At 36.5% G+C, this 13,963-nt stretch overlaps 1 protein-coding gene across 1 annotated transcript in view; it reads right to left on the bottom strand.

The window, feature by feature from the left end:
- Positions 1 to 1,091: 1,091 nt before the first annotated feature.
- LOC107694596 (adhesion G protein-coupled receptor E1-like) overlaps positions 1,092 to 13,963 on the bottom strand; it is a 15,136-nt gene continuing 2,264 nt past the window's right edge. Inside the window, exons 3-26 of the mRNA XM_016494289.1 lie at positions 10,810 to 10,860; positions 10,631 to 10,681; positions 10,453 to 10,500; positions 10,305 to 10,355; positions 10,125 to 10,175; positions 7,995 to 8,045; positions 7,817 to 7,867; positions 7,669 to 7,719; positions 7,487 to 7,537; positions 7,308 to 7,358; positions 7,108 to 7,158; positions 6,708 to 6,758; positions 6,563 to 6,613; positions 4,838 to 4,869; positions 4,512 to 4,580; positions 4,209 to 4,395; positions 3,943 to 4,062; positions 3,623 to 3,804; positions 2,523 to 2,684; positions 2,242 to 2,448; positions 1,932 to 2,164; positions 1,391 to 1,457; positions 1,233 to 1,324; positions 1,092 to 1,143 (exon numbers count right to left, since the gene is read on the bottom strand). Of these exons, the coding sequence (XP_016349775.1) occupies positions 1,092 to 1,143; positions 1,233 to 1,324; positions 1,391 to 1,457; positions 1,932 to 2,164; positions 2,242 to 2,448; positions 2,523 to 2,684; positions 3,623 to 3,804; positions 3,943 to 4,062; positions 4,209 to 4,395; positions 4,512 to 4,580; positions 4,838 to 4,869; positions 6,563 to 6,613; positions 6,708 to 6,758; positions 7,108 to 7,158; positions 7,308 to 7,358; positions 7,487 to 7,537; positions 7,669 to 7,719; positions 7,817 to 7,867; positions 7,995 to 8,045; positions 10,125 to 10,175; positions 10,305 to 10,355; positions 10,453 to 10,500; positions 10,631 to 10,681; positions 10,810 to 10,860 (2,063 nt within the window). The remainder of the gene's footprint in view (positions 1,144 to 1,232; positions 1,325 to 1,390; positions 1,458 to 1,931; positions 2,165 to 2,241; positions 2,449 to 2,522; positions 2,685 to 3,622; positions 3,805 to 3,942; positions 4,063 to 4,208; positions 4,396 to 4,511; positions 4,581 to 4,837; positions 4,870 to 6,562; positions 6,614 to 6,707; positions 6,759 to 7,107; positions 7,159 to 7,307; positions 7,359 to 7,486; positions 7,538 to 7,668; positions 7,720 to 7,816; positions 7,868 to 7,994; positions 8,046 to 10,124; positions 10,176 to 10,304; positions 10,356 to 10,452; positions 10,501 to 10,630; positions 10,682 to 10,809; positions 10,861 to 13,963) is intronic.

The raw sequence follows: 13,963 nt of genomic DNA, 5'->3' as shown, positions 1-13,963 counted from the left end.
ATTCCGTTGGGCCTGCTTTATATGTGGCACCTTCAATACTGGCTCAAGGCCTGTTGTAGCCATTTTCTGGTCCAGGCAGAATTGATATAAAGCACTCTAGCCAGGTTTGGCAATCAGAGCAGCTCTTTGTGTGCTTTGGATGCCTATGTCTAAAGGGCTGCCAGTTATGAAGCAAATATTATCCTGCTGGATAGTTGGTACTATAGCACTGGCTTATGCCTCAGTGGGCTCACAGTGTCCTATTGGAGTGAGCGCCCACTCCACCAGGGGAATGGCCTCTTCCTGGGCTTGGTCCAGCAGAGTCTGGAGATATTTGTGGGGCAGCCAGTGGATCTTCACTGTCTACCTACCTTTTATAACCCAGAAATCCCTGCCCTTCAGGCGTGGATTTTGTCCACCTAGTCATCCTGTGTCCCTGCTAGTGGTCAAGGATATTTTTTTGTAGAGGGTCTGGCTGATTCCAGGCCTGTTGTGCTCATGCTTCCTTTAGGACTCTCATATCAGGCTCCCTGGAGCTCGGCTCATGGAGTTCCTTTTCGTTCTGCCCTTATACAGCACAGCGCTATTGGACATCGTTCCCCAAAATGTGGTTCACACAATGTGAGATTTTGAAAGGTAATGCTCCGGTTACTAATGTAACCTCGGTTCCCTGAGATAACAGGAGCGAGAACGGGAACATTGTGTACGTGCTATGAAGCTGCAAGCGAGTCAACGCAGTTGGTCATCAGATGAAAGATTCTGAAATGACACTCAGTGCCAACTTATATAGGCAGTTTGCCCCACCCGTTTTACTGGGCTGAAATGCCATTTGTTTGTGCAGCTACATGAACGTTAACAAATCAGGCTTCAGTTTCCAAAGGAAACAGAGTTTCTCACAAAGGATGTTTCATGCAATGCTTGTTCCTGTTATCTCCGGGAACTGAGGTTACGTTAGTAACCAGAGCATTTTTTTTATATTAAACAGGTACCAGAAAGGTATTTTGTAAAGCCTAGATTTGCATGAGAAGTAAATACTGCTGCTTTACTTTTCTTCCATATACTGTCTGTGGTGCAACTGAAATGGTCTATTATAAAGTAGAATGGAAAAATTTCTAGGAGCAACCAAGAACCACAAACTGGCCCAGTGTTTTAAACACCATAATCCTGCAGAGAAACAGAGAAAGAAAGAGTTAAGGTGTCTTCATTGTCTATATGTTATTTATATAGAGTGATTAAATCATAATGTTTGTTACTTGGTTTGTTTTATATGTGAAACTTCAGCGTTGAGATTTTTGAGAGTTGAGTTTAAACTGATGATGATTTTGATGAAGAGAATCATGTTTGACTTCATTCCATTGTTTTCCATTTAATACAAAAGTCATGAGAAAAGTTACATGAGAAATGCATTTACCGTTAGTATCATGCAAACAGGTCCCAGAAATCTTGAGATGAAGCCTTTATCTATTTTAATCCAGCACCTATTTGGGGGGAGATACATAAAACAATCAGTAAACAAACATGGGCGAAGATGATGGTGTTACAGCCCTGCCCTTTTTCCCTTTGTCTTTTGTTGTGAGACTGCAGGGACAGAGGCTCCTCCTTGAGGGGTGGAACTCTAGTGCTGATCATGGGCCGCACCTGTGGCACTCTATTTAAGAGGCTCATGGATTTTGGCTCACTCTCTCTCATTTTTGTTTTGTGTTCTTGTTTGAAGAGTGGGTTCTTGAGATTGTGTGTTCCCATTTTTGTTGCCACAACTCCACAAACCCCATTTCCAGCAGCTATTTGATTTGTTGTTCCTTTCATTATTCTTTAATATTCTGACCCTAGACATTATTTGGTTAACTTTAAATACATATATTTTCTTTATTGAAACTCATTTTGTGAAGTGTCCTCTTTATGTTGTGACTTTGAGCCGGGTCGTAGCAATGAGTTACTCCAACTAAACTCACTTTTCACTTCCGTAGCCTTTAGGATCCACCACAGCAGACACGGCCACCACAACCAGAGCAACCAGATATCCAATCACACACAGGAATCCACTGCTAAGCACCTCCCTATTAATGGAGCCGATCTGTGATAGGTTCTTCACACAGATGAAGAGCAGCACTGCTTCAATGAGCATCCACACAAAGCCGGAGAGAAAGAAGAACTGCAGAAGGCCAGAGATCACGGCACACAACACCTGGAGACCATGAGAGACGGTTATGATGATTCTCAGTGAGGCTGTGCTGAGCTGTAGGGCTCCTTCATTATTCTTACCTGCAGAGGCTGTATGAGGTTCAGGAACCGCTGCGTGAGCAGGAACAGAAGATGAGCCAGCAGAAGACTGATGCAGATGTTGATTCGAGCCACATTATTCACTCCAGGACTCCACTGACAAAGGACAAAGGTCAACAGGGCCAAACTGAAGAACACCAGCCCCACGATCACACACACCAAATTCAACAGATCCAGCAGTGGGTCGTTCTGAGAAAACATGTAAGAGAACATGAGTGCCAAATCTGTGATTTTCTTCAGTGTTAACTATACATTTCTTGTACCTCTGGTGGATGGCTGGTTTGCATAATGAGAGCGAATGTCGACAGATGATCACAGGAACACACAGTGTAGTTGCTGTTGGTCTCTAAAACAGAACAACCATCTACAATCCACTCTCTGATATTCCAGTACACACAGGACAGAGAACCACTGGGATCAAACTCCTGCAAAATGAAGAACGAACATAAAGAATATAATATAGCTGCAAGCAGCAATTATGGGGCCAAGAACCTCAGAAGCAAGCAATTTTTGTAGAATTCGTTCGCGTGTCATTCGAGAACGGTTTGACTAATCAACTTGAATCCCATTACTTTTTGCCAGCATGGTCTCAAGATGATCTGAGCTAATTTTGGGGAAAATCAGACAAGCCGTCTAGAACGAGTTAAAAAAAATAGGTTTTTCGAACAATTGAAAATAGCGAAAAAACTAAAACTTACATACATCACTTTCATTTCAAGCAGCAATTATGGGGCCAAGAACCTCAGAAGCAAGCAATTTTTGTAGAATTCGTTCGCGTGTCATTCGAGAACGGTTTGACTAATCAACTTGAATCCCATTACTTTTTGCCAGCATGGTCTCAAGATGATCTGAGCTAATTTTGGGGAAAATCAGACAAGCCGTCTAGAACGAGTTAAAAAAAATAGTTTTTTCGAACAATTGAAAATAGCGAAAAAACTAAAACTTACATACATAACTTACATTTTGGTGTCCATTCGACTCGGCATGAGCCAAGGATTCAGAGGATTTTTTTAATTTTCCTTCTGTGCCTTACGGTTCAAAAGTTATTAGCATAAACATGAGTGAAATTTTGGACAAGTGGTGGCGCTAGAGAGTTTGAGTTAGAGACTCCAAATTTGCTATGCTTAATGTTGAGACTGTCCTCTATCCGTGTGCCAAATTTCATAACTTTCCCACAAACGGTTCTATGGGCTGCCATAGACGCAATGGCGGAAGAAGAAGAAGAAGAAGAAGAAGAACGCCAACGGATACAATAGGTGCCATCGCACCTTCGGTGCTTGGCCCCTAATTATAAAAGTGAATATTAGGTATTTTCAGATGTTCATTATTTCTCAAGTTGGACAAACACATTTCAGTGTCTCACTCTGATGTGTTTTAGGGTGAAGTTGACTGGTTTGGTGAGTTTAGTGTTGGTGGTTTTGGGAAGAGTAGCTGAGATCACAGTGGACATCATGGTTTTAATGGTGTCTTTTGGTGTGTTGAAGAAGTCTGGCTTCAGTAGTTTCTCCATCATGTTGTAGCTCATGAAAGCCACAGCAGCTGATCCTGTGTAACAGAAACACATAAATAATAACAAATATTAAAACTTCCATTCAACTATACAATAAAAAACGTAAGTAAATGTCGTTTAGTTGTATTCTATCTCTTTTGTTTGATAAAATCACATCACAATATTTAACATACTTGTTTCATTGTTGTTCTTGGCGATCCCAATGAGATCGATGTCCACAGAAGAATCTGTCGTGTTAAGTCTAGGGATTTTCTCTAGGGTGACCTGTGGTCCAACCATGAAGATTTCTACCTCTGATTAAAAAGTACAGATATGTGAATGAAAATGTATTAACAATAAGGTCATCTGAAAATGTCAAAAGTTATTTCAAAGGTTTTCTAGATTTGAGCACATTAAGTCAGTAATTTCACTGTTTATTCATAGTTTGGTTTTTACTTACTCAAAGTGTCAAGAGTAAAAGTGACATAGTCACTTGTGTTTGTTGGTTTTACGAGCATGGCCACGAGTTTCTCACTGGCTTTTAACATACGGTTTCCATATGACACCAGTTTATTTGGGTCAGCTGACGATGACTCCAAAAACATGTCTGAAGCATTGAGGACCACATTCAAAATGCTGGTCACATTCTATTTTAGTGATCATATAAACAGGATTATTTGTAAATGTTGGAACAAAAGAAAGCTTTGCTGCATGATAATTTATGCAAGTGACAAATAATGATTATGTTGTAATGTTGTCTTACTGTCAATGGAAGCACTTCTGCTGTCATGTTCTCTATATTGTCAAGAAGATCTACACACCGTCCTGTGGTCTGAAATTACAAACGAGCTTTATAAATGAAATAGAACAATGAGTGTGCACTGTGGAGTATTTGGTGATTTTGATAATGTTTTAAGTCAAATAAAAGTTAATTGTATCTACAAAGTATATGCAAAGAACCAAAAACAATGACAAAAATACAAAACAGTACACATTATACTGTTTTATTGTGCTGTTGTTTCAATTTTTATTCATATGAGTCCAACCCTCCAATTACAATTTCAGAAATTAACGCCCGCAACAACTTACCCTGCATTCTTCTAGCGGCGTGATGTTCAGACCTGGAATGTGAAGAGTCTTCATGAATTCATGATGATACTCAACTATATATTTCAATAATTTTCTCTTATTAAATTCGGATAAGACAAGAGATATTACTTTTATGACCAAAAAAAAAAAAAAAGTACACAGAATCTCTTAGATTACAATTTGCATCTAAATAAAAACGACATATTATTTCCATGTTTTTGCCACAAAATGAAGTTTTATTATGTACGGAATGCACATACTCTTTCCATACACATACCTTACAGACGCACACACATATAATACAGAAACACACAGACGCTAACGTTGTTAGCGCTACTATGACAATTTTATCAGTAAAATAGTTTAGCAACTTAAAAGCTACATGACGTTCCTCACAAGCAAGGTAAATTGCATTGTTACGTTGGAATTACCAATGTAACAATCATATGTCCAACATAAAACCATGGAGTGGTGTTAGATGGTCAAAAATAATAAATATAAAATAATTTCTAGTTTTACAAATGCGAAGATTTAAACACTAAAGGGGTACCCTGCACCGAGATAATCCCTATTGAAATACATTACACTGAAAGTCGTGCTGAGTGACACGAAAAAAAAAATGGAAATTCGTGTCCAAGAACACGAATCAATAGATTAAAATTTTGTGATTATGTCATGAAATGGCGTGAGACTGGGTTGAAAAAAAATGCTTGATTGGCCCCGATCCCGATCTTTGAGATCGGCTCGGGACATCCCTAGTTTATAGCATTATCTTGCCTAAAATATAATGTTTGTCTGAGTGATGTGTTATCTGACTGACACTATCATTTGTGTTTGAAATGTATTCATCGTTTTGCACTCAATTTAGCAGCAAGCCTATGCAAATTTATATATATATATTTTTGTTTTTTTTACAAATTATTCTTCATAATTTGTTTTGTAATTTTGACAAATCAACTTTTAACAAACCCCCCTATTTTAAAAAAGTGATCAATTTGACCCCAATAATTATCGTGACATTTGCGTGAGCAGTACTTTAGGAAAGCTGTTCTGCAGAATAATAAACAGGCATATTGTCACATTCATCTCAACATACAATATTTTAAATAAAGCTCAAATTAGTTTTCTACCAAAACATCGCACATCTGACCACATCCACTCTCTTCATACACTAATTAATAAAAACATCAAGGACAAACAAAGGAAAATATTTGCACGTTTTCTCGATTTAAAAAAAGCATTCGACTCAATTTGGCATGATGGTTTACTGTACAAACTCCTAAAAATTGGTATTGGTGGAAAAACCTTTAATATTATACAAATACAGATTAAATAGCCATGATTTAGAAATAGAGAGAGGAAGACATAGACACACATGGACAGAGCAAGAGCAGAGGATCAGTAGACACTGTGATCTACAGCAAATAGAGGACGAGAAATGCTTTCTGCTGATTTGTCATAAATATCACAATGTGAGAGAAACATTTCTCCCCAGATTTGAAGCACTGATTCCATCATTTACTGAACTTAGTGATACTGAGAAAATGCCCTTCATACTTGGAGATGACAACACAGCTACACAAGTGTGAAATTACTGTGGATAAATTATACTCAAAAGTGTTAGGTTGTGCCCCGCTCTCCCCTATGTGCTAGTGACTGTTAACATTAAGGAGGCAGAAATCAGCACCAAAACTTGGATGAAAGGAAGTCCAGCATCACACTAACCTGTAGAAGTATGACCTGTAAATGCTGTGGACGTGATTGGCGGTAAAGTAACTGAAACACAACATATGGAAACAGCTGTTAAATCAGACTCAGATTAGGAGGAGCTTCTTGTGAAAGCCACATTCCAGTACAGCAACACATTCACCTGTAGTAGTGGGACTGGTAGATGTTGTGGAAGTGACCATGTGTAAAGAAGCTGAAACAATACCAGATGGAAACAAAATCAGACTCAGGTGATGAACTACTCTGTTTTTAATTAAGAAAATCACCAAGAGGAATTTATTTTAAGAAGCCACATTCAGTCTAGCACAGATCAGCACAAATCAGTGTTCTTAAGTTAGCCAATTTCCTGTGTACAGGGAGTAGAGAGCAGTGAACACTGTGTAAGGACCATGTCAATTGGAACACAGTTTATTCATGGAGCTCTCTTCTAACGAGCTGTTGATTAGAATCCGGTGAGTTAAACAAGAGAGATATGCAAAATATGCACAGTGGGGGTCCCGAGGACCAGGATATAAGAACCGCTGTTCTAGAATTATCCTCACCTGTAGAAGTAGAACTAGAAGATTTTGCGGAGGTGACTGGCTTTAAAGAAACTACAAAAATTAAAAATAAATAAATAAATAATAACAGATGGAAAAAGATGTTAAATCAGACTCAGATTATGAACTACGGTGTTCTGCAACAAGTAAATCACTAAGGGATTTATTTTAAATAGTCACATTCAGTCTAGAATTATTGTCACCTGCAGAAGTAGAACTTGTAGATGTTGCGGAAGTGACTGGTTGTAAAAGAACTGAAACACAACATGTGGAAGCAGAAATTCAGCATTTAAATATGCTTTCACATCTGTGTTCAACATGAAGACAATTATTAGGAGGAGCTTCTCTTGAAAGCCACATTCCAGTTCAGCAACACATTCACCTGTAGTAGTGGGACTAGTAGATGTTGTGGAAGTGACCATGTGTAAAGAAGCTGAAACAATACCAGATGGAAACAGATTCTAAATCACACTCAGATGATGAACTACTGTGTTCTTTATGAAGAAAATCATCAAGATGAATTTCTTTAAAAAAAAAACATATTCCATCTATAATTATCCTCACCTGTAGAAGTAGAACTAGTAAATGTTGTGGAAGTGACTGGCTGTAAAGACACTGAAAAAAAAGAAGGAAATAGATATTAAATCAGAATCAGATGATGGAGTACTGTGTTATGCAACAATGGTCACATTCAGTCTAAAATCATTTTCACCTGTTGAAGTAGAACTAGTGTATGTTGTGGACGTGAACGGTTGTAAATTAACTGAAACAACAGCGTGGAAACAGATGTTAAATCAGACACAGATGCTGAATTACTGTATTCTTCATGAAGACAATTATTAGGAGAAGCTTCTTTTGAAGGCCACATTCCAGTTCAGCAACACATTCACCTGTGGTAGTAGGATTGGTAGATGTTGTGGAAGTGACCATGTGTAAAGGAGCTGAAACAATACCAGATGGAAACAAAATTGGACTCAGGTGATGAACTACTGTGTTCTTCATGAAAAAAATAATCAAGAGGAATTTCTTTTAAGAAGCCACATTCAGTCTAGAACAGCGGTTAATAATCCTGGTCCTCACAACCCCTGCTCTGCACATTTTGCATTTTGTATGTTTCGCTTCCAAGGTTTGTTCCATTCGACCGTAAGTGCCCTGCGAAGTAGTAAATTCGTGTCGTGTGTGACTGCCTCCGTACGATTTTCGGATAAACTCAATCGTGACATGTGCCAGAGCTCACGACGTTCCGACCTTCAGAATCGCACCGTGTACGCCCGCCTTTAGACAAGAGCGACATGCAAAATATGCAGAGCGTTTGGGGGTGGGGGTTAACTCAATGATTAACTCTTTCCCCACCAAACATGGAATTTTCCAATATTCATGAGACAACGCTTCCCTGCCAAACACGGAATTTTCTGTGTTTTACTGGTATATGCTAGGGGGCGCTATTACACATCTCCTGAATGAGTCTGGAAAGTGCTGATCAAAAACACAGACCTGGGGCCCATTCTTCGTACTTTGCCAACTCAGTTAGCTGGATTTGATTGTTGGTGATTTGGCGTGATCTTGGATTGTGTGGTTCTTCGAAGCTCATCCCGGAGTTGTTGTCATAGCAACAGGCCCCTAATCTTAAACCTGCTCAGGAGCAGCTTATTTCATGTAAACAGGATTAGATTGCATCTTTCTCAGCAGAATTGATACTTAAAATCTATCCCAGCCACCGCCACTTTATTGCAAGAGTATCCTACTGATCCAGGGAGAGTAATTTAAAATAATAATTATTTAAAAATTAATTTAAAAATAATATTATAATGTTGTGTAGTCTATAATACAGTTTTACTCACTGAAAGATTTATTTGTCATAAAATAATTACTTCATAATTGTATTAGAGTCTCACACACATGCTATACAGATAATGTAGAGTCGTGCATTAATTTGAGTGCTGACAGATATTATGGGAGTGGCTTGATGGAGTGCAGGAGATGCAGATAACATGATCTTGACCCTTAAGAAACTTTAATTAATGCTGTCACGCAACAAATCTGTTTCAAAGTTAAAATTAAATGAATTGCTCATTACTACATTGAAATAAAAAAGTAAAGCCTGCACAAATATTTGAAATCGTGAATATAAATATTTGGGAATCATGTAAAAAAAATGCAGTTTTGTTCGACTCGCTGTTTCTGTATAAAAATCCAGAAATTTGTCAGCTTTTTCGTCAGGCGTCTTTTTTAATTATATGATGTCATTACGCTGCTGTCTTTTGCTGATCGTGGTTTCGAGTATCGATACATCTGCCCTTTTCGGGGAACACGAGTACGCGCAGTAATCTTAGACAACTTAATCCACATATTTTAATCAAATCCGCAAATTCGTTTGAAGAAGCAAATTAGCCAGAGATCAGTTATCATTATTAGAAGATCTGGCATCTTTCAAATCATCTCAGATGTATTAAGCAACCTATGAAGAACGGGCCCCAGGAAGACGCAGAAACCAGCGATCTCATATCTAATCATATGCATATGAAAAATAATGCGATCATCAACACTAACCGCATATAAATGAAAACTGCCTAATGTTACAGAGTGAAATGTCAATCCAGAAACTGTTAAAGGCCTGTGCAAGCTTTGGGAGTACTGGTGGAAGCCATCTACTGCATCTTTGCTTTGATAATATTACTGAATATGATCCAGATGTAGTATTTGATAAAAATGCGATTTTTCTCAGCATTTTGCTCAAAATGTTGCATTTTTTTTGTTTGAAAGCAGAGGGTATGATCTTTATTTTGATGTATTGTGTTTTGAGATATTCATAAATCAAAATATTCAGGGGGCCATGAAATTTTAGTGAAAATCAGCAAAAACGCTGGCGGTGGCTAACAACCTTTTTCAAAAAAGCTGGCGGGGAAACGGAAATGGACGTTAGATCAGATTTAGATGCTGAATTACTGTGTTAATCATGAAGACATTTATTAGAAGGAGTGTCTCTTGAAAGCTACATTCCAGTTCAGCAACACATTCACCTGTAGTAGTGGGACTAGTAGATGTTGTGGAAGTGACCATGTGTAAAGAAGCTGGAACAATACCAGATGGAAACAGATTCTAAATCAGACACAGATTATGAACTACTGTGTTCTTCCTGAAGAAATTCATTAAGAGGAATTTCATTTAAGAAGCCACATTCAGTCTAGAATTATCCTCACCTGTAGAAGTACAACCAGTAGATGTTGTAGAATTGACTGGCTGTAAAGAGACTGAAACAATAACAGATGATGAACCACTGTGCTCTGCAAGAAGACAATCATTGAAGGATTTATTTTAAATGGTTACATTGTCTAGAATTATTTTCACCTGTAGATGTAGAACTAGATGGTGTGGAAGTGACCGGTTGTAAAAGAACTGAAACAACAACATGTGAAAACAGATGTTAAACCAGATTTAGATGCTGAATTACTGTGTTCGCCATGAAGATAATTAATTAGTAGGAGCTTCTCTTGAAAGCCACGTTCCAGTACAGCAACACATTCACCTGTAGTAGTGGGACTGGTAGATGTTGTGGAAGTGACCATGTGTAAAGAAGCTGGAACAATACCAGATGGAAACAGATTTTAAATCACGCTCAGATGATGAACTATGTCTTCATGAAAAAAAAAATCATCAAAAGGAATTAATTTTAAGAAGCCACATTCAGTCTAGAATTATCCTCACCTGTAGAAGTTGAACTAGTAGATGCTGTGGAAGATACAGGCTGTGAAAATACTAAAAAAAAAAATGGAAAAAGATGTTATTTCAGACTCAGATGATGAAGTACTGTGTTCTGCGACAAAAAAAAATCATTGAGGGACTTCTTTTAAATGGTCACATTCAGTCTAAAAGTATTCTCACCTGTAGAAGTAGACCTACACACTGTAAAAAAATTCTTAATTTTAAGGAAAATAACTGTGATTTTTTTTTATTTCAGTTTTCTAGTTTGTGGTCAAAACTGTGTAAAATTACCAACAGTATCTGTAAATTAATAAATTGGCTGTTATTTTAAGTATCATGACATTAACAATACATTAGAGTAATTCACATTTTTTATACAGAAATATTACTGTATTGTTTATACAGTGTTTCTTCTTTTTTCTTAAATTACATACAAATGTATGTAAAATTACAAAAATAATCTGTAATTAAACAGTAAAAAAAAAAAAAAAACTTCAACATTATAGAAACTTTTAAATGTCAAACATAACAGCATTAAACAATAACAGGTCTTTCCCTTTCCCAATAAAAACAAATAAATCAACACAATTTCAACATTTATTCTCCTTATCCAGTCCTATGCAAAGCATGCTGGGAACTAGAACTGCCTACCTAAAAAAAACATTAAAAAAGGTCAAATGACTGGCAGCAGTGGCTGCCAAACAAAAACCATAAAATTAAAGTGAAATATCCTAATTTAAATAAACCAAAAAAAAAAAACACTGTTATTTTACAGGAATTTACTAAATTATTATGACCAAACACCTTCACCTTTTAAAAAAATCGTAAAAAAAAACCGGCAGCAGCGGCTGCCAAACAAAAATCATCAAATTAAAGTGAAATATCGTAATTTAAATAAACAAAAACATTAAAAAAAAAATGTTATTTTACAGGAATTTCCTGAATTATTATGACCAAACACCTTCACCTTTAAAAAAAATAAATAAAATGGTCAAATGAATGGCAGCAGCGGCTGCCAAAAAAAAAATAAAAAAAAATTTTTTTTAAATTAAAGTACATCCTTATTTGTATAAACCGGAAAATTACAGGTATTTTCTAAATTATTGTAATCAAACACTTTCACTTTAACCCTTTAGCATTCGCGTGTATGAAATGAGTGAAAATGTCCCTATAAACCCTTAAAAACAAAGGTTTTTATTGTCATTTTATAAAGAAACTTTAAGATCTATGGAACCTTTCCATTGTTCAAAATGTTCTTTCTAGTGGAAAAAGATTCTTTAGATTTTTAAAATGTTGTTCATACCAAGAAAAAATTAAGTCTTTTTTTTTTTTTTTTTTTTTGGAACGCTAACAGGTTAAAACAGTAAAAAACATAAGAAAAAAGGTCAAATTTATGTGAATAAAGTGAAAAAAAAAAAAAAAAAAAAAACTGGCAGCAACCGAACATTAAACACTAACAGATCTCTCTAGATCTGAGCATCTTCACTTATTACAATCCAGTTTACTTTATTTCTTTCATACTAAAGTTCTTATTGAGAATTAACAGAAATTTAGATTATGCTTTTTAAATAAAAACAGCACCAAGTGTGAAGTCACCGTTATGGTGGTCAGTGTTTCCTTTAGTTGGGCTCTTGACCCTTGGTTTTATCAGTTCCTCAGTTTTTCCTTGTTTGCTTTAGCAGTGTGTTTCTGATACATCTTTGTTATGGCAAAACAAATGTAAGAAAAACTCTGATCAGATGATGTTGGTCACTTATTGATGATTGTCTTGAAAACTATCACCATAGAGCGACTAGCACGATCATCAGATCAGAGTTTCTCTTCAATTCCCTGCGGTAACAAATGTATATCAAAAAGACACAGTTAAAAAAACAGAGAAACTTACTAAAAAAATTCAAAGGTCAAGAGCCCAACAAAAGCAAACACTGACCACCATGATGGTGACATCAAACTTTATTATTTTTAGTAAAACATCAACATCTAAACCTATTAATTCTGTTTTATATGATAGAAATAAGGGCAAACTGGTTTGTAATAAGTGAAGATGCTGAGTTCTAGAGAGATTTGTTAGTGTTAATGTTCTGTTGGGATTTAAAGGGTTTCTGTGAGTTTGTGAGGTTACCGTTGTGCTGAGGAGTAGAACCTGCGCTTCAGTCTAGCAGAAGAACAGGAAACATTGATGTTATGCTGCATGGTGTTTTATTCAAAAGCAGTAATTGTGTAGTTGCTGAAGCAGTAACATATAGTTACATTGTTTCATGCATGCTGTTTCTGGTTAACTGTTAGAAATCATGTTTTACAATGAACATGTTTGTTATTAATAATTCAGGAAATACCTGGAAAACAACAGTTTTTTTGGTAAAGTTTTTTGTTTGTTTTTTAATTTAAATTAGGATATTTTTTTGTTTGGTAGCCATTGTTGGCAGTCATTTTTTTTCAGTTAAGGTGTTTGATCCTAATAGTTCAGGTAATATCTTTAAAATAACATTGTTTTTCTGTAAAAAAAAAAAAATAAGAACAATTTCTGTTAAAAGTTTTTTGCACTTTATTTAAATTAGAATATTTGACATTCATTTTAGGGTTTTTGTTTGGCAACCGTAACTGACAGTCATTGACTCTTTTTTTTTTTACAGTGCAGTCATGGCCAAATGTTTTGGCAGTGACATAAATTTTGTTTTGCAAAAGTATGCTGCTTCAGTATTTGTAGATTATTTTTCCACATGTTTCTATGGTATACTGAAAAACAATGATAATCATATAAGTTTTAAAGGCTTTTATTTGCAAAAAATATAATGAGTCAATATTTACAGTGTTGACCCTTGTTCTTCATAACCTCTGCAATTCGCTCTGGCATGCTGGATAATAGCTTCTGGGCCAAATCCTGACTGATGGCGATCCATTCTTGCTTTATTAGTTCTCGGAGTTGATCACAATTTGTGGGCTTCTGCTTGTCCACTCGCCTTTTGAGGACTGACCACAGGTTCTCAGTGGGATTGAGATCCAGGGAGTTACCTGACCACGGATCCAAAATTTCAATGTAATGATCTTCGAGCCACTTCTTTATCACTCTTGCTTTATGACATGGTGCTCCATCATGCTGGAAAATGCATGGATCATCACCAAATTGCTCATGGATCGTTGGAAGAAGTCGCTCTTG

Source organism: Sinocyclocheilus anshuiensis, unplaced genomic scaffold (genome assembly GCF_001515605.1).
Source record: "Sinocyclocheilus anshuiensis isolate Anshui unplaced genomic scaffold, SAMN03320099.WGS_v1.1 scaffold3139, whole genome shotgun sequence".
In the NCBI taxonomy this organism is placed as follows: Eukaryota; Metazoa; Chordata; class Actinopteri; order Cypriniformes; family Cyprinidae; genus Sinocyclocheilus; species Sinocyclocheilus anshuiensis.
The sequence above is the reverse complement of the archived record's forward strand: the minus strand, read 5'-3'. Positions and strand labels throughout refer to the sequence as shown.